Genomic DNA, 21,441 nt, shown 5'->3' with positions numbered 1-21,441 from the left:
ACTTCAGAACTCCAGCTGCGAAGCAATGACAATTCTATTCCAGGAAAAGAGGCTCCTGCATTTGTGATTTAGAAAGGGATGATAACTGAATCAGTGCGATATAGGTTGGTACAAACTTATTTAAATCTGTAAATATAAGAGGGCCAGCAAAGGCATGTGAATCAGTAGATGAAGACTTACAAATGCAACATACCTCCAGGTGCTTGCTGAGTTCTGCATTAACTCCAAGTGCTCCGAAAATGGACCTATGTTACGCCAGTGAGCAGCTGGATGAAAACCTCTTTGCTGTGCAGAGCTTTACTAATAGAATGTAACAGTATGAAAAATAAAGCAAAGTTGCACAGAAAGCAAAATAAAGCTAAATCATTACTTATACATGAGGTGAAATACGTTGCTGCTCTTGCCACTTTTTTTTTTTTTGGGGGGGGGGGGGCCAAACACTTAGGCATAAATAGAAGGGATTTGCAAACAGGTGAGTAGAATAACGATGTGGAAAACCCACTATGTCAGAAGATGCTAAACAGACTGTGTAGTTTAAAGACAAGCAAGATGTAAATGATAGAGAAATAAGACAATTAGAATTGAATAGGTAAGCAGATATTTACTCTCTCAATAAAAGTACGATGGATCACTAAGTGAAACTGTTAGGAAACAAATTTAAAACTGATCAAAGGAACTTGTTTTTCTTCTTCTTTTTTTTTTTTTTTAAACAATATTTTATCAGGGAAACTGTGAATGCTTTACATATCAAATCCTATATAGATAATTATTCATTCACACAGAGTAAACAGGCAAACCCAAGCGTATCTAAGTTTAAACTCCAAATATAAAGAGGAAGCAGTTTTATATGTATGTTATATATGTATGTTTTATGAATACCAAAAAAAAAAAAAAAAACCCCCCAAAAAAAAACACCCAAAAAACTCCACTGAATACAAATTCCAATGGAAAATAAAATTTAGACAGATATTTGCTCAGTTTACTTACAAGACTAACTTTTTATCACCTGGAAGGATTTCATTTCATAGACCTTAACATACCAGAACAAAACCTGTACTCATTGCTTGCTTCTTGTACCAGCCAGAGAACCCTAACTAAATTCAAGCCTTTGGTGGCTTTCTTTTTTTTTCCCTCTATTTGATCAGGTCAACCCTGTTCTACTCAGAATATTCTTGGGGGAAACAAGAAATGAATGGCATTTACTTAGCCAAAAAGTCCAAAGTGATCCATTCTTACAATTGAAAACAAAGAACAGATGAACCCTTCAGTCTTGTACCACCAATAATGCAAAAACAAGAGATGCAATACTCAATCTGCGGATCTTGGAGTCAGCTAGGTATGGTTCTTCAAACAGCAGTTTGAAACTCACCATGTATGAGGAACCACCGCTACAGCATTTGTTGTGCAGAACAGAGAAGCAGTTCCAGCTGTCCCTCACCCTGATATGTTTCAATTCTGATTTTGAAGCTTAACTGCAGCCCTCTGAAATCCGTAACTCTTAGCAAATACAGTAAAGAGCCTCATACTGACTTTGTGACAGCAATGGGAATACCACACTTACACCTGGATGATGTTGTACAATAAGCTTGTAACAAAGTACCCTGTGCCAAACTCATCTCACACTCCTGAATAACAGGATAACAAAGGAAACTAGAATACAACAAATAGTGCTTTTCATACATTTCCTTGTCCATCTGCCTTACAGTGCTACAGAACTTGCAAACAGAAGGTAAGGAAAGCAAATGTATCACAGAGATGGAGGAAGGGCTTAGGAAGAGCACTAGCTATAGGTACCTTTGACTGAAAAGTGTGGACATAATGGGTGAGGATCAGCAGGCAGTTTCAGCTCATGTAATTTCAAAATGACCTTTTAAATGTGATTATTAGAGCTGAGTCATAGCACTCAGCTGAAATTGAACTCTTTGGAATTCCACATACTTATAACATACAAACCATAAAGAAAAAATCATTATATGTATCAGAATGGAAGGACAACTCAGACAGTTTTCTTCCTTCTCCTCCAGTCCGCTTTTCACAATGTCACGCTGACAAAAAAGCAACACACCACATATCCATCAAAATAAAGCATATCCTTCCGCAGAAAAAATACCCTGCTGAAAAATGTACAAGTAAATATGTCAGTAAATTCATCCCGAATGAAGAAATAACAGAGCACAAAGATAAAATATAAGACAGCTGTATATATAGTTCAAAGTGAGATTCTTGGGATGAAAATTTTGCATATTGTAGGAGGGCTTGTAGGGATACTCCAAGGCAGTCTGCAGCCTGTAATGTCTCCAAAGCCCTAATTTTGTCATTTTTTATCAACAGCAACAACAAAAAGGGAAGGGAAAGGCACAGTCGTTGACTCAAGCCTGCAGGGAACGTGCCAGCACCATTCTGGCCCTGCATTCTGCAAAGGAATTGCACTGGTGCCAAAGGGGCCACAAAGAAGGAATTGGTACCTTTGCCTGGAACCACCTGGTTCTGCCAAGCCAAAACTCACCTCACCCTTGCAAATTGATTCATCACCTTCCAAATGATCTCTGAGTATGACAGCATTGTGTATATTTACATTTCTCTTCATTGTGAAGTGTTAGTTAGCTCCATTTAACACTGCTGTGCGTTATCTGTATAAAACTACTTTACACTACTTTCAGAATGACTCTACCACCATAAAAAAGCAGATAAAAAACAAAGCAAAACTATAAACAACAACCTAACAAAAAACGGACCCCACGGCAACAACTGCAAACTCCATGTCTTTGCAGAGAACCAGCAAGGCAATGATACATCTGTTCTATTAGGTTGAACTAATAGAGAATTCTTGTATGGCCAGCGTGAAATTCTGTGCATGTCATCGCTGAGGATGTAAAATCACCTGGAAGATTTCCAGCACAGACTCCATGAATTACAAGAAAATTCTGCACTCGGTAACACCATAAATTCCTGCCAGAGCACAACTGCGTACAAGCGCTCGTGAAGCACACAGTGAGCACAAGCACAAGAGCTCCCTTAATGTGCCAAAAGCAAGGGCGAACTCTTGTCGCTGGAGCAGAGCCAAACCTCAGAGATGCTCCTTTCTCATAAGTGAGAAGCATGGATGAACTGAGACACTGCCTTATTGTACTTTCCAATAATCCAGCTGAACACAAGGGAGCTGCAAAGCGTGTTCCCTTGTTGGGCACAGTAATACAGTCCTTCTCTCAGTCTCTCTTGTTGCTTTCACTGGTGCAATGAAGCTCTTTATTTTCTGTCCTAAGTTCTTATTGTCAAGCAAAACTGAGCAATGAACTGAGCAATGAATAGTTGAGCTGACTGCAGAATTTGATTTAATACTCCTATAACACACTGAACATAAAAACGCACTACGGAAGTGCTAAGTCTTATTAGGCCTGGCAATAGTGGATGCAAGGTGACAGCTTCCCTAGACTTGACAGTATTGCTCACCAGAAGACTCCAGTGTGTAATAGCATAACCAGGCATCACATATAATACTTAAGGGCAGAAAAAAGAGGAAGTGCTCCTCCTCACAAATCCAGAAATCTAGCTCTGGTGGCTTTCATCTGAGCATGGGAGGCTCAGCTTTATTTGCTGTGTCTGACACAGAAGTGGAGCTTGAGTCCAAGGCACTCATAGCAGACACCTACTACTGAATGCTCCAGTCTGCACCCTTAAAAGCTAGTTGGCAGAGGGATTTGAGCTTCTGTCACATAACATGAGAGCTCCTGGCCCCTGCACTGCAGAGCAAGTCTGTCTGTCTTGCTGCTCCAATAAATATTTCATTATTTGTATGTTCTGAAGTAGCTCCCAAGAGACGATTAGGAGAAAGAGAGATGACTGATGGTGTAGTAGGTGCTAGGATATCATTTTCAGTCATCTCCTTCACTGTCATTTGACTTTCCAGGTGAGTATCTTGACAAGTGCTTTGTCTCTGTGAACTTCATGCTCTGATGAAGAATTTCACCTCAGAACAGAAAACTCTTCTTTGGGGAAAAATCATTAGAATTGACATGCTCCCTGAAATGTTTGGGTTTCAGCACAAGTGCAAAGGAATCCGATTTTGCATTTTAAAGCTCTAGCACAGATCTGCAGGCAGCTCTGCAGGGTGAGGGAGAAAGCAGTGATGGACTTCCCTCCTGCAAGCAGCAGCAGAATGCTTCCAGCAGAGAGGATGGCTCAGGTGAGATGCAGATGGCCCCATGTCTATCAGTTGGGGAGGCCACCAGCTCTTCCCCTCACCACTTCTTACTGTACCTACCAAAAGTAACGCAAAAAGAAAAAAGGAAAAAAAGGAAGGTAGCCAACAGGAGCTTTTTGTTGATTTCAGTGGAAACTGAGTAAAACTCGAAGTGCAGAATTTCAAATCCATTTAAAACAGTGAATAACCAATTTAGCAGTTTCCTTCATATAGATGAAAAAGACTCCATGAATGCTGAATGTATCGACGCACTGCTGATGCCACAAAGACAGACTAATCTACTGTAGAGCCCAATAAAAGTCAGATACCTGGTAATCTGCCTCTTTGTCAAGCAGTGCTCCCTCTAATCTCATACAGGAGAGATAAGAGACAGCACGGAAAGCTAAGAGGACAGCACTTTAGCCCTTTGTTTGAAAATTTCAATAGAGAACATTTTTCAATACACTAAATGGGTTCTATTCAAATGCAGCACGAACGTAAACGGTGTCTAGTTCAGTGCGCATGGTGACCTGCCCCAGTTTGTAGGTGAACAAAAGCATAAAAGCAAATGATACAAGTTCCATTTTGCTCTCCAATATTTCATTAGGGAGCTAATTAAACTGGCTGCACTCAAATGCTGCACATAAACAATATTACACATGAAGGGGAGAATTTCTGGGTAGATATTAGCTGATAGCACTGACATAAATGATTTTTTTTTTTCCTTTTCTCAATAGTTAGGAACAAAAAGCTTTTTCCCCATTACCTCATCCTAAGTAGTTTTTCAAATCGAGCCCATGTTCACACTCACGCTGTCACTGATAATGGATCTTGTGTCAAATAAGAACAGAGTAAAGGACTTGATAATAAGTGCAATTATAAAACATCAAAAATGGTAGATCAAAGTGGATTTCCTTTATTCCACTGTGTACAGTCACTTCACAGCTTCTCAGTGTTCCTGTCATGTGGTCCTGACAGGATGTATTAATTTTCTCTATTATCATAGCAACAAGAATGGCACACTTCAGAAAGCAGCTGACAAATGCAGCTCCTCATTATTACTCTGTCTTACTTTTATTCATTTTGTTTATAAAAACACTTTTTAAATCTCCTTCTCCTGAGATTCTCAGGCATGATGATAGCCATCAAACGGTTGATAGCCTTGCGATAAACAAAGCCCAGGGACAGTCTGAAGCCTTCGGAGCACTGACAGTCTCCGAAAAAGAACTGAGTTACAACCTGCAAGACTTTCAAAGCCAGTAATAAGTCAACATTAGGAGAACTCGAAAACTTCAGCTAACCATTCCCACCCTAATTCATTTTAGAAAGGTATCCATTTTCTCTACATTTACTAAATTCTGTATGGGAATTTACAGCAGAGATTGGTAATTTAACATACAGATTGCATTCGAAGAAGTAATAAAGCACAGAGTAGCGCAAAGCTCGGTTCCATTCCTCCTCTCCTGCCCCATGGGTGCTGCGACAGCTCCTGGCAGCTGCTCAGCTTGGTCAAGGCAGTGACAGCCAGATCCTTCTGAAGGGAAAGGTACATGGCAAGAAAAGAGTTTTAGAGCATTTTCCTACAGGGGAAAATACAGTTAGAGGCATTGAGCCGGTGGCCTCATCAAGAAATTATGCTTAACTCTCCAAATATGAAAGCTCACAGAAACGGGTTTTTTTTGAGCTGATTACAACATGTTGCCATTGCTCTTGTTAATATCCAAAGGAACACAGAATTGAGCCCAAACTGTAAACCGCATAATATAAACAAGCTTATGCAAAATAAAGTTCTGAAGCAATACACTGTCATACAAAATTGCACGCCTCTGTTGAAGTGAGTAAACCATAACAATTTGTACTAAGCGAAAACTTAATATCCACACTAAAAAATGAAAATGATTATATTCAACATGTAGAATTTCATAGGATAAATTCTGCTTTATACAGGCATGCCACTTGAAGCACCACTTCCAAAGCCTATAACGTCACCCTGAATTTAGAGCATACTTGCATAGTATTGACTTTCATGACTGGTTTGAAAGGGTAACTCTAAATTCTCTACAGCAGTTGTCTACAACATGGCTCTACACAGCTGGAAATAAACCGAAGTATTATGCCATCCTGCCTTCACAAAGAATAACTACCTTGAATATTAGTATAAAAGTGGATGCAGCAGTTTCACATCCTATCATGAATATTGCGGCAATGATGCGTAGAAGTGATTTACATCTTCATTATTCCTAGAATGTAAAAATCGCTATTACTAGCGCTTTGTGGAGTCATTTGCTGCATTTAAGCAAGTTATGATTAATGTAATTTGAGTAGAATGCATATTGGACAGATAGATTACAGCCCTGCTGATATTGTATGTACAATAATTAGTACTGTGACAACAGCTAATTATTTTTAATTTTAAAGCTGAAGGATTTTATCTGCAAATATTGTGGCTGTAGTTAATAGATCAATCCTTTCCGCAGCCAAAACAAGGTGACAGAAGTGATGCATTAAGTAAATGAGTAATTTCTTATCAATATTTAAAAGTAATGGAGCGCCAATCAATAACAGCACTAGACATTTAAAGCGCTGCTATTAAGTATTACTGACAAAATTAGTATATAAAGTATCCACATCACCAGCTCACCCAGGGTGCTGCACAGCACAAGGGAACTTACTAAACAACAATTGAAAACATAAAAACTACCTGCTTTAAATTCAAGAGAATTGAGGTACTGAATCGCTGTTTCAGCTGCATGGAAGACCATCTGTCTGTGTAAGAAATGGAGTGAAGAAAAATATTCTCAGATGAACCCAAACAGAATTACCTCATTGATTTTGACACTAATAGTCTGGAACAGCATGTCCAAATCATATGGTCTGCTGTTAATATTGGGACCTTCCTTACCTGCTAATTACCACACTAATGTTCTGTATAGCATGATCACATACATCTAAGAATTCAGGTAGCAGAACACCAGGGAAACGGTGACATGTCCAGTTAAAAATGAGCACCAGGTTTACTTTGGCCTGGAAGCTGTCAGCTTAAAATATCTGAAAAAGAAAACAATAAAAAATGTGCAGCTTTGGGAAAGGAGATCTGAGAGCTTCCAAGAGCCAAAAAAGAGCCGTTCACTGGCACGTGAAGATGTCACGCAACATCCAGTAATCCATAATGGGCAATGAAGTACTTATTCCAATACGAGGCACTAATCAGCTATAGGTATAATATGGGAGAAACTAATAGCACTGGGGAGACTGCTTCAAGCTTTCACATCTGCTTTTTCTACCCCTGGAGAGTCCATCAATCACCAAGTAACTGGTTTATGCACAAAATGCAGCTACTGATGATAGTACTGCATAGCAAATTCTAAGGCAGCCTGCCTTTGTGCTGAAAGACCCTATGATGTGGGTCCAAGCTGTTGCCAAACGGGTCAAACCCCAACATTTTGACAGCTTAAATCAATACAAGGTGGAATGGAGGAAGGCAAACAATATCTATCATCCCACTGTTATGAAATAACGAAAGAAAGAACAGAAAACACGGGATAAGTCTAAGTACGAGATTTTCTTAAACCCACTTATCCATTTTCCTTGGAGCTCCTTTATCCCAAAGAGAATGATTTCATGCTTTTATACAACTGAGAGGAACACTACTCTACTTTAAAAGAAAGCCTCATCCCGTCAGTATCGCCTCCGCAATGCTCCTGGGGGAGCAGGCAAAGCTGGAGGAAGGCTCTGCCTGCAGACTGATCCGAATTTTAGAGGAGTCTTGGGCATGCTCCATCTACATCATTCTCTGGGATTGGAGCAGCACACTGATTTTCTTTCAGCCCTTTCAATTTTATGGCAATACAGAACATTAATAATTGATGTTCCATTGATTCGGTTATTTTCTTTAGGAAGTTGTACAGTTCTTCCACAGCTAAGAGCTGCAGAATGTTCCCCAATGCATTCATTTTTAGCATTACTCCTCTGTTTCACTTTGAATCAGTTTATTAGCCTTAATTTGTACCCTTGTGCTTAACATCAAGGAAGTTACTTTTTGATTGACTCTGAAGAAATAACCCTTAAAACCAGAAACTAGCAAACAAAAGCTTTCCCAACAGAACAATATTTAAAACTTAGTGATACTAGAACAAACTTCTTGGTATCATTCACTTGAGTGGTAATTGCTCAGTGGAACAAAGAACCCATTTCTAATAGAACACTAGAATTCTCACGCCCCTAGATCCTTTAAGCGCTTTTGGTATCAGATTAAATATTAATACAAAATAATCTGTACTGCTATTCAACCATTTCTTGCATTGCTCATCTATAAGAGATCACAGAATGGAGCAGATGAAAGACTGGTGTCAATATTATAAAATACTTACATACAAATAATACAAATACTTTGCTTTTCTTTGAAGCCAGTCAGTCTTTACACAACAGGAGAGGGACTCATCTGCTGGCCCTTAAGATTTTCTTGAGCTTCTACATCTCAGAATCTCCACAAGGTATAAAAAACAGTCAGAAATGTAAATATTGTTTTTATTAGACAGAAGTCCCATTATGTCGAGAAGAACCTAAGAAAAGCCATCAGGAAACTGCACCTGAACATGCAGAATGAGAGATATGCAAAGCTGGCAGGAACAAGCTTAATTTCAAGGTAAAATTTTGCTACGAATCTAAAACAGGCTTATCAGAAGACTTATGAGGTGTCTGCTCTCACCATAGTGATGCCTGTCTCCCTAGCTAACCCATATATACACACCTGTACTGAGCTGCAGCAGAGAGGACCCCAGCTTCCCTGCATTCTGTGAAGTCTGGGCCACGTCTTGTGTCCTTCAGATGTCCAACAACATACAGGCTTAAGTCACATGAGGTGACTAAAAGCAATCTGACCCAAACCCAAGTCTCCATGCTATTACCCAGTATCTTCTCTCCACACATCCAAGCCTTCAGAAGCAAACATCAGCTTGAAGCCCGATAGTGATAAAGATTGAAAGTGATAACAGATAGCTACAAAAGAAGATAAACTAGTAAAACTCATGAAAAAGTATGGGTGGTACCGCTGTATTTCCGTAGATTTTACTGTTTCTCTTTAGATCACAATTGGCACTGACTGCACTACTTATATGTTAATGAACAACACCTGGCCTCAGCTGGATATAAAGAGGCTGGTAACATTTTCTTCTCACCTCAGCAACAAGTAATCGAACACGTACAGTTTTACAGAGCTAAGCTTGCCAAATAAAAAGCATCAATAATGAGAGCAATGTGTAAGCAACCTAACTTATCTGCAAAAGTACAACGTTACAGAATTATGTTTCTGAATTATTGAAGAACTGGACTGAAACTAAATCTGAAACACAGGTATAGGAGAGAAGCCAAAACAAGAGAAAAAAGACTGACTCAGTTATCTTGTAAACAGGATGAAAAAATGCCCCACAATTCTGTCTGAATAGATAATCTCCTGTATTTTCCTTATAACAAAGGCCAGTCTGCTGTAGCACTTAGGGAGGTAAGCACCCTCAGACAACTGCACCGGTGAGAACAACACAGCCGTGATGAAGCTCAAAATTTATACCTATCTGGTTTTTAAATAAAAAGCCATCTTCCCACGGAGTTGACCTGGGCCAACTGAAAACCCCATTACTTCCTACTTTTGGTTAACAAGTGAGTCATTTCTAAAAGAGTTACTTCAAAAAGTGTCTAAATTAATTTGCTTCCTCTCTTTCAAATGTGCACTTTCTCAACAAAATTGCAGAAGCTATACAAGCGCTGCTCCTGAAAACAGTCATTTATTCTTGCTAATGACCACATCTCTGGAATTCATTTCAGAACAGCAGTTCTTCAGCATCTCACAACTGGAAGACATCACAAAAGCCAGAAAACTAAATGTTATCGTACGCCTTACCCAATTCCAATGACTCCAATCTTTTCCAACTAACATTATTACTCCCATTATAGACAGCTTGAAGGATTCTACTTCTCTAGATCAGAGAAAATATAATCACTTGGATGTGTTTTAGAGAGTTGCTTCTTCTGTCTGATTCTCTAACAATTCTAACTGCATTTCCATAATAAAAATGTCCATTCTGAAAATATTTGAGGTAAAAAAATGTCCTCTTGAACAGAAATACAATTAGCTGTATGTTCCCCATACAGCTGTTGTTTTTTAAAAAATGTTGTTTTAAAAAAACAGTGCCTTAATTACTGATTTTTTAAAATGTTCTGATAAGGAAAAACCTAAGCATTATAGTAGCTTGAATAACTACTGTCACATGTGGCATTTGGCAGAAAACAACATACACAGAAAAGCTAAATCCATTCAATGGCACTACTCAATATGAACAAGCCGTACCTATGACATGCAGACAGCATTTATACATTAGGAATATTTGTGTACAATAAAACTCAGCTCATGAAGATTTTCTTCAGAATAACCAAATATAATTTTATTTAACAATACTGCATACAACAGAACAAAAGCAAATTCTGTAAGACATGAGATTCAAAAGTGGAACATAACCTAAGGGGACTTAGTCTGATAATGCTTTGAACAGAGGACAGAAAAGGAAGATGTGGTTAAAAGAAAGGGCTGAGCATAGCTGCAGGAAGAATTGCCATGTTTAATTTAGAAAAGATGGGCTCCAAGTCCAAAGTTACATTTTAACAGATACTTCAATTGGGCTTTAGCACCACACCTTAGGGAAAAGAAGGTCCAAAAATCATGATACACATAAGACCAAGGTGCACAATATGACAACAAACACTGTTTCTGAACTAGTGGGAAACGGTGCCATCCATAAACAAGCTCTGTGATAGAGTAATTAATTAATACAAAAAAGACATAGATGTTGGAGGGAAAAGAAAGACTGCAGGAGGAAATGGAAGTACTGCCACACTTTACTTCAGTGTACTATCAGCTGACTGAAGGTGGACAAAATAGGTAACCAAGTGGTATATAAACACGAACAAAATTCATTCAGCTCTTACACAGTGAGACTGATCAGCCTTCCTCTCAATGCCATAGCTAAATTTGGCGTTAGGTTCTAGCTGGGACACTGCAGAGTTGAGTGTGTCTCTCAGCTTCCATCCGGAGGACTTGTCAATAGCCTTTTGTTATCTCTGCAGATGATGAAGTGAAAGCCAGAGGAAAATAGAGGAAAACTCATACAATTACTGCAACACCTAATGAGAAAAGTTGCTGCAAAGTTATCATGGCTGAGCCAAAAATACAAGTGTTAGTAAGTGAAAGCCTAGAGTTAAAAAAAACTATATAGAAATTAAACCACAAGCAGTTTCGACAGAATCAAAATGATCTTATCCAAGTTTAGCCTTGGAACAAGGGGAAAAGGCACCTGAATTCCTTATGTACATCCTTCCCAAAGACACTTAACTATTCAACACTCCAAACTTTGCAGCTATGTCTCTCTCTCCAATGATGAGACAGATTAATTATGCTTCCCTATGAACACCTGAGTGAATGGAGCCCTCAGTGCACACATACAGCACCACCACCACCAACTTCTGCATCAGTGACTCACTCCCCTCTCGTGTACACTGGCTTTCATGCCAGCTGTTTTCCAAGTAACAAACTTATTCAGCTTTCCATCTAACCATGATATATATCACCTTTATCACAATAATTTTCCCATATTTTCATACGATAGGGAAGTTACTTTAACAGCATTGCTATTCAACACAATAAAACATGCATTATTAGCCATGAGTGCTCATTTACAGAAATTCAGCTGTATTTCATTAAAACCCAAGCAAAAACTCAGTTTGCAAGTAGCCTTTTTGCCATTATACGTTACAGTTTCTTGCATATTACTGGGCGCTTGATGGAAAGCAAGTTAGTGAATCTGATCCCCCTGCAAAGACACATAGAGGCAGTTCTACAACATACTGATAGAAAATAAGTATAGAAACACTATGCTAAGGCAGGGAATGATAAAAATTACAGACTGGTGTTTAGGAAAAGACCTACCCCTAAACTAATTTCTCTGCCAAAGTGTAATTTCAAATTGGTATGGAAATACCATAAATATATGTATAGAACTTGCGTAGACATTCCCTCCATAAAATAACACTGCAAAAACGTACACACTGTACACATGTGATAATTAAATCACTGACAAAACTGCTTTCATTCTTGCTCTGATTTTTCGTAACAGGATTTAGAAAACAGCAGCAAAAAATATGAAATGCAATCTTCACAAAACTTAGAGCTCCATCAATCAAACAAGAAAAAAAACCCATAACTTTATGAGAGTTCAGGAAGAAAAATCTAAGGCTGCAGCAGAACGTCAGAGGCATGCTAAAAGGTGTGGAGTTCCCCAGGATTGGGGGGAAGAAAGATTTAAAGGGAGATGAGAAGCAACATTTCATATAACACATAACTGACATAAAAACATAGTATTTATGATGGAGAAAAATCAATAGGGGAAATAATTTTGGAAATAAATAAAACTTAAACATTCACAACTATGAAAACAGAACTACAGAAATTAATTACAGCTAAGGCTGATGTTCTGTGGCAAATGACTTTGTAACACACACCTGACATGACCAGATTTTATAGAAATTTTTTTACAGGGACAAACAGGTACAGATTTGAACTTGATTTCTCAGTTTTTTTGCCAAGTTAAGTTATGGCTTTCTTATTTATTCATATTTCAAAATCTCGTTTCATTTTGAAAATTTCTTTTCTTGAAAGCTGAAATTGTATTGTACTTACAGTTGCTGAAATATTGATTTGTAACATAGATCACAAATACAAGTGCTGATACAACTTCTCTCCCAAAGGAAACCAGAGCCAGTAGTGGTCATTACCTACACTTAAACCAGACAATAGAAAAAGTACAATTTTAATATTGAACCAAGTTTCCAACTTGCTGAGGATAGTTGGAGGCTATCAATTTTTCTTCGCATCGAAGAGAACTGTCTTTGTTAGAAATTCTCCTCAGCTCCCTCCCCTCCATAAACAACAGACCTTGCTGGCTCTTGTTTTATGCCCTGGAGCACCTCTGCTTATTTTTCCAAATGATACTCACAGAGTACAGCAGTTCCTTTTCTTTGACTACTGAAGTTCATTTTTCTTGCTCATGTTATTTAAAGTATTTTTACATTTGGAAGATAAAATAATGTTCCTTGCTACTGTACATTTGAATGTTCTAATATCAGAAAGAAAATACAACTCTAATAAAAACATGAAATATACATATGCTCAACTCTACAACAACTGATAGAATAAGGGAAAAGATCCTATGCACTAGGAGTGAGGTGTATATGAAGAGTTAAAAAAAAAAAACAAACAAAAAAACTTTACAGGACCTTGTTTTGGCTCTTTGCACAATTATTTTTATTATTTAGAAGTCTAGGTTTTGTGGCAAATCTGATTCAATTAATACCACCATTGTGATTTGACTCTTGCTTATTTTCTTAGATTTCCTAAGGAGGAAAATCTTTAAGAAATAAGGTGAGCATTTAAAAATAAGGGCTCTGAGCCTCCTGACAAGTAGTATACCTAACACATTCCTGACTGTAAACCAGATTAGACAGGTGAGATTTTCCATCTCGAAGCCCCAGTTTTCCTCTGACAATGTTAATTGTGATGTTTTTACAGAGGTACATTTAATTACCCTTGCTATCACTTCACCTAGTCATGAATCAGTAAATATCACGAAAAATCCTTGTCTGACATTTTGTGCTGACTTCTGAATTGAGTATGCTTTTTTTTTTTTTTTTTTGCTGTTACGTTTATTAACAAGGCTGAAAGTAATTTTCTTGTTATAAACACGAGTTTCTTTGCCATAGCATAATATCGCATGTGAGGCACCTATGCACAAGATAGATGTGAATTAGAGACAGAATCACAGTTCTACAGAAGATTGATCTCTCTCCCAGAGCTGTCATGTTTCACGGAGGGAAGGAACAAGCTGGCAGTGCTCCAAGCACAGTCATATCTGCAAGATCCACGCTAAGGTGGATTTTTTTTCCCAACTGACCTTTAAAAAAAAGCACCCTGCAGAATAGAGGCCTCATGATAGCTAATCTTAAGGATCTCTCATGGCAGTGAAAAGTCACAGAGGCATTTCCCATCTTCCCGAGACTCATTAACATCACACAGCATCTCTTCCAGAGTCAGACAAAAATACTTGCATGGCTCTGTTCACCACAAAGAAAATACAGAGGTTTCTTTGATTTGGATTATTTTAATGGAACAAATATAGTACAAGCTGCAGCCAGGACTTAGAATGCTTGTAACATCCATGGAACAGTCAGGCACTGAAAGCTGCACAAATGATTTCTGATGAACAGAAGATTTATGCAAGATTATTGCACTTGCAAAAATAAAGGCCTGAATCTGGAGTGAGAAATCAGAGAGGAATTTTCCAACAAAATTAAAAATGTTTGTGTGTGTAACACCAATGAGGCTACGACAGCCAACTTCAGGAAACAACCTGAGCAGTGGCAGGAGCTGGGGCTGAGCCTGAACCTTCAGCCCTGCTATGCTTGAAGGGAGCAGAAAGGAAGAGTGCACAAACAAACATAACTACTGCACGATGAAACAAAGGGAGGGCAAGCTCTTTCTCTTTCGGTCATGAAAAATAACCTTGCATGAAAATAATTATGACAAACAAGCCTTGAACTTCCAGGGACAAAGCCCAGCTAGTATCAGAAGTGAGAGCACGCCAGGGCTGCGCTAGATCCTTCTTTGCTCCATCTCTCAAAAACCAAGCAGAATACAAAGTAATAAGCAGATCTGAGAAGTAGTAAGCCAGCAGTGTGAATAATAAGTTTTGTTATGGTAAACTACAGCTAAGAAGAAACATCCTTGCACATAGCTCATTAGTAAAGACCACAGTCAGGTCTGGAAGTGCTGCATGAGCATCAGAATAATACCAAGAACAGAGCTACATGAATGGGCAAAGTGTGGTTTAGAATCATACTGCAAAACTATGCTTGTAGCTGTCCACACCTTGAAAATCTATTTAAGGGAGTCTAACTTTCCTGCAACGTTTACAATCTTATTAGCCATGCCATAATAAAAATAAATTGAAATATTCATCAAAACAATTAAATGCAAGTCGTATTGTACTGAAAACAAATTCCAGAGTGCCCTCCAAATGCGATATTGTCAGTGTACGCTGCTACACCTCTATTTACTTATTTATTTAATCCCCACCACCTTGTCAGGATTCATCAGGTGGCCTTCAGTGTGCTATCAGCTATCAAGTGTCAATTGATAAACCTGCAAACAAGCTGGATGCTGTAAATAAATTCACCATGAGAGAAGCTCTTATGCCATTCCCATTGAGCTCTTATGCCATTCCTTCACTGGAATGTAGTGAAGGTGTCTCACAGTTTAAGAGAGTGAAGCTCTGAGAAGCCACATGTTTACTCTTTCCCCTCTTTTTTCTTCACTGGTCCTCACCCTCCTGTGCGCAGTGAACTGGTTCAGGGCCCACCATGAGGAGCATCAAGCTAGCACCAGCACTATCTTTACGTAAGATACGGACACTAGGCTAGCATCAAGGAGATGGCAGGAGATGACTGGAGTAGTCATCTTATCTGTGGTGTAACTGCATTTCAAGAGCAGTGAAAGAACAGCCTGGGGGCAACATAGTGAGCATCCCACCATTCCAACCCACCACCACCCGACAATTCCATGCAAAAGCCTGCAAACACATAACAACTGACTTCCAACCATGGCACTGTAATAAAATATACATACATATTTAAAAGCTAAAACTGAAAAAAAGCATAAAAGTCAGCTGGCATACACCTATATATTCAGTTGTTCAATTTCAAGCTGATTTTATTGAAGGAAAAAAAAGGAAATTTGACTTCACTGTGCCACAGACTAAAGGATGACAGAACCTGAACCATAATTAATTGCTAAGTGAAGCTGTACTGCTTTTTGTTTCCCCCCTGAGCCTTCATATATATAGCAAATATATAAGGAAAGCAGCAGCCTCATCTCATAAGCACTGAAGAGCAGAGCACGTGCCGAAGTCAATCGCAGCCCTGTTTGCGCAAGCTGGCGAGACAGGGACCCTTGTGTAGAAATGGTCTCATAAAAATGTATTTTAAAAGAAGATGATTTATTTTTATTTAATCACCTCACTATATATTCTTGTCATCCTGGGCAAACAGCCAGGAGGAGATTAGGGAAAAAAAAAATAATCTTCTGCAACAGTAATAAAACACATGGAATCGGTAACGTTATGATTCAGCCATTTTTCCTACATGCCCTAAATACAAAGGAGCAGATTGCATTTTCAGGTTGAAATAGGCTCTATTGGGTGCCAAACGGAGGGAAAGCATTTAAGATTTTTCTTTTAAAGAAAGAATAAAAGTCGCAGCCATAATTCCTACAGATTAGGAATTTGCTGTGATTAACCTCCAGCATTGCAGTGTTCTGGGAACACCCAGTGCCTATGTGCTGGGACTGGCCACAGGTGCACAGTGGATTCTCCTGGCTCAGGCCTGCCCTGAGGCTTACAGCATTGGTCCAGGGAACCAATAATGCCAACTGCAGTTTTTGGGTTTTGGATAGGAAACCCAGGTGGCTAATTATGTGCATTGAAATGCCAAGGTCCCTTTTTAACTATTTCATTGTAGAACAGCAGAGCAGCAAGATCAAGGTAATGTGCTCACAAATGCAATGAGGGGTTATTCTCATGTCCCAACCTTTCTTTCATTCAGGAAGTTGCTCTGTGAGAATGAAGTTAATTATACATTCTCTTTTGGCAGTGTTTGTAAGTACACTCGTGAATATTCAGACAGGTATCAGCTCAGGGAATCTGCTGTTTAAGTTGTTGGGTTGGAATGTGTTCACCATTTGGCGAATGCCAGATGGAATAAAAACATTTTCTACACGCTTCAGAAACGGAAGAAGAGTGGATCACTATAATCTCACTATAATCCTTATCTAGGATTAAAAGCACAGAGCATGAGAGCATCTTGCCTATAACATTTTCAGCACCAGCAACATAAGTCTCTATCAAGGCTGACTTCCAGACTCTCTGTGCTAGTGGAGCTCATAGTAACTTCCTTCTACAGTTACAGAATGCACGCATCTAATCATTTGAGTATTAAAATTTGTAAAACATTTTTTTTTTCCACACTGCAGAGCAGGTGGGGACACACACACAGCAGAGAGGCATATAGAGTGGCCCCATGCAGGATCTGACCGCAGCATCCAGTACAGTGCTGAGGTTGCTCATATGAACCTGTGCCAGAGGCCTGAAGACTTAAGTTGGGCCAGAGGAGGTCGGTTGTTAGAAAAAATTCCTTTTCAGACAGAGTGGTGAGGCTCTGGAATAGGCTGCCCAGGAGGTGGAGTCACCGTCCCTGAAAGTTTTCACAAAAAGAGTAGATGTGACTCTTAGGGAAATGGTTTAGTCAGCAGGGTGCTGATGGACTGATGGTTACACTTGATGATCCTAGTGGTCTTTTCCAAACATTATGATTCTACAAATTCTTATTTTAATGCTAACATTACAACACAGAAGATACACTGACGCCAAGTAGGGAACTGTCGAGAAAGAAATAAGGATGGATTTACTAGAAGTTATTTTCAGTACGAAAGTCTGTTAAGTAAGTTCCTAACTATCTACCATTTCAAATACTTCTAAAAGTGTATGCCAGAAGCATACCACAATGCTTGCTCAGCTCCTCAGAAAAAAACATACAAGTAAAAACAGAACTCAAGGTATAGAAACACACAATCATAGAACAGCTTGAGTTGGAAGGGACCTTGAGGATCATCCAGTTTCAATGCCCCTGCCATGGGCTGGCTGCTCTCCACCAGATCAGGCTGCCGAGGAACCAAGCAACCATGCCTTGAGCATCGCCAAGGATGGCATCCAGAACTTCTCTAGGCGACCTGTGCCAGGTCCTCCCCATGCTCTAAGGAAAGAATTTCCTTCTTACCTTCAATCTAAATCTCCTTTCTTTTAGTATGAAACTGTTTCCCCCTTGTCCTATCGCTATCAGACCATGGAAAAAGTTGCTACCCATTTTTTTTTAAAGCTCCCTTTAAATACCGGTAGGTCACACTGAGCCCTCCCCAGAGCCCTCTCTTCTCCAGGCTGAACGAGCCCAGCTTCCTCAGCCTTTCTTCACAGGAGAGATGCTCCAGCCCTCTGAGCATCCTTGTGGCCTCCCCTGGATCCACTCCACCAGTCCTACATCTTCCTTGTGCTGCATGCCCCAGGCCCAGATGCAGTACTCCAGGTGGGACCTCACAAGGGCAGAGCAGAGGAGAATAATACCCTCCCTTGCTCTGCCTCCACCCCTCTGCTGATGCAGCCCTGTCAGCCCTCTCAGCTGTAAGTACACATCGCTGGCACAATATTTTATGTTGGCTTTTAAATAGCACAGACATTTAAAGTACAGTTTAACTTAAAAAGAGCACATGGTGAACCTGCAGGGGAAAGGAAAACCAAGTTGTTCAGAAAATGTGAATTCAATCTCTCTGGACAGCATGTTCCTCTGCTCCAGCACTCTCCTAGAGAAGTTCTTCCTTGAGTTGTATGGAACTTCCTGTGTTACAGTTTCTGCTGGTCAGCCCCTAACCTGCAGCCCATCCTCAGGTGCAATACTCTACACTTGCTCTTACTGAACCTCATCAGGTTTCTCTCTGCCCAACTCTCCAGCTTGCTCACATCTTATTGAATGGCAGCACAGCCTTCAGGCATGTCCACCACTCCTCCTTGCTCTGTATCACCAGCAAACTTGCTGAGGGTAGACTCTATCCCTTCATCCAGGTCACTGATTGAAAAAGATCCAAACCACATTAATTTAGTCTGACTGTACTACTTTAAGATACATCTATTTGGTTTGTAATAAAAGTGCAAGGCTCTTGGTGAAGACTTTCTGAACTCCAGTATCTACCTTCTTATTCACTTAGCTGGGAGCCCGTATGCCCTCCAAGCCAAAAAGTGGTCATTTTTCCTGCTGGTAGCAAGCATTTCTAACTCCAGTAGATCATAACAGATTATAGATCTGCCATTGTGCCAGGACTGGAATACTGTCTCTTGTACTTAAACAGCACATGAACAAATCCTCCAATAGAGGAATACTGCAGAAATTTTGCTTGTATTCATAGATTTCTTGTTTTTTTTCACAGCAAGAACTACTAAAACTAAGAGGGGTGGGGCAGATAGGCTTGGTAGCAGCCACATCTGTCCCTCCTAATATTATTAATACAACACACACATACTCTAAATAGACCTCAAAGTGATCTGAAGTTCATGAAGTTCCATGAGAACAATATGGTGAAAACCACTTACAGGACACCTTTTATAATTTAATTCAGCAGTCGGGAAAACATATAAAAAATTATAAACTGAAAAGATTGAAGTACAATAATAAAACTGTTAAATCACAAAGCTGCAAAGTAGGATGGAAGGAAGAAAGCATTACAGCTGACAAATTTGAATTCCATATTCAGGAGCAACATAAAGATGTCACAGCCCACTTCAGTATATATTCAGAAATTACATTTCTTTTGAGTAAAAGTAAACAAGTAAAAGTATCAGAAACAAAATTTAAAAGCACAGACCAGCAAAACGGAGTTGTGAAATAAGAGAACCTTTCTTTTCCTAAATGAAGTGTGCAGGAGAGGAAGGAAAGAGCCTCAGAGTTGACAGAAGGCCCAAGACAGAAATAGAGGCAAACTGCTTCCTTTCTCAAAGGCTCGTACAGAAAAACCAGGAGGAGAACAAATTCCCCTGCAGCTGCCCTTTGCGAAGGTGGAAAGGTGGCAGCAGGTCTCTGATCACCCCTGTGGGACCACGGCTGTGTGCCAGGTAACTGTGGAACAGTTGAAGTGAACCCTGACTCAATCCCTTAGGTATATGCTAAAATTTGCAGGAGAAATAAGCATTTTTTTCATTATGCTATTAGTTTGTAGCTTTTTGGAACCACATAACACAGAGAATGTGAGCTTTTCAATTTCTAAGAGCATAACTCAACCAATAAAACTGAAGATCAAAGATGTTTTCTCCATTTGTCTGGTCACTAAGTGGTAGCACACATTTATTTTCATAAATAATTAAAGCTAATGGAACTATTAACTTTAAAGAAATTACTAGCAAAAATAGTTCTTTTGATAGGAAGCACACCAAGCAGTATAAACATATTGATACTCTTGGGAATAATTACATTTATACTCATTAAATATATCTATTCCAAGGGCATCACTGTAGTTAAAATGGCTTATTACATAGCATTCCTTGTGACCTAAGTATGACACTACATGGAAACCATTGGGCTAGATTACAATTTCATAATGAAGACAGGCTATAGTTGAACTACAGCAGGTAAATTTACATGCTTAAGTAACACAAATTAAAATATGAATAGTTGCACTCTTTCATTTGATATTAACTCTTCTCCATACCCATAAATCACATTACACCAAGAATGAATTTTTTCTTGCCTCTAATGTTAGGACATTCTATAAAACAATGTATTTCTCAAACCATCCAATTTATAGTGAATCAAAGTAGGATGATCCAAAAGAAGGATTAATAATCTCAAAATTAGATTATGTGCATCATTCACAATCATTAATAAAACAGAACTCAGACAATGTTTGACTCAAAACCAAGGAAATATCGGGCAGGGTCTGTTGCAAGTGGAGCAGCTGCTATTTGGTATGCAATCAAAGTGACTGGACTAAATACCGAATATTTTGGGGCTAGTGGAATATTTCAAATCTCAGGCACTAATGAAATACATTGTAATATGACCTTTAGGTCACCATCTGCTATTTGAAATTGAAACTATAGCAAGTGATAACCTCTGTACAACTGAAAACAGACAAACATCAACCACATTACCTGTAAATTAAAAAATGCCTAGCCTACATATATCACCCATTTTACTGAGTCGAGATGTATACACACGCACACACTTTTAATGCTGTCAACCAATTATGCACTGCGTGCAGAAATCACATGAACAATGCAAGCATTTATAAAGCAAGATGAAAACAGCCTCTGAATGCAGCACTCTCCAACAGCTATGGCAAGGGCTTAGCCTCCAGAATTAACAAATTGCAAACATATCCCTCCAAACCCAAACCAAACAAGCAGGCCAGAAATTAACCACCAAACCAGCACCACTCCCAGAGGGAAAATCTACCGCAAATTCAGCAAGACAAGCAGCAGTCCAGCTGCCACAGAGCCGAGCATTTGGAGTCTGTAAACACGCGAGCACATCTCCTTCGCTGAAGCAAGCAGAGGAGGAAAAGAAAG

General features: G+C 39.2%; 1 protein-coding gene across 4 annotated transcripts in view; it reads right to left on the bottom strand.

Annotated features, from left to right (window-relative positions):
• The window catches only part of TENM1 (teneurin transmembrane protein 1), a 227,757-nt gene that overhangs the window by 158,345 nt on the left and 47,971 nt on the right, over positions 1 to 21,441 (bottom strand). For 3 of the 4 annotated variants that reach the window (XM_042825108.1, XM_042825109.1, XM_042825110.1), the window contains exons 3-4: positions 18,408 to 18,451; positions 13,161 to 13,170 (exon numbers count right to left, since the gene is read on the bottom strand). The exons of the other annotated variant lie outside the window; for it this stretch is intronic. In XM_042825108.1, coding sequence (XP_042681042.1) covers positions 13,161 to 13,170; positions 18,408 to 18,451 — 54 coding nt within the window. The remainder of the gene's footprint in view (positions 1 to 13,160; positions 13,171 to 18,407; positions 18,452 to 21,441) is intronic. 4 annotated transcript variants of the gene reach the window in all.

This window comes from Centrocercus urophasianus, unplaced genomic scaffold, assembly GCF_019232065.1.
Source record: "Centrocercus urophasianus isolate 14NV4802_14NV808 unplaced genomic scaffold, USGS_Curo_1.0 seq_24, whole genome shotgun sequence".
Taxonomy (NCBI): Eukaryota; Metazoa; Chordata; class Aves; order Galliformes; family Phasianidae; genus Centrocercus; species Centrocercus urophasianus.
Note: the sequence above shows the minus strand (reverse complement) of the source record. Positions and strands in the feature narration are given on the sequence as shown.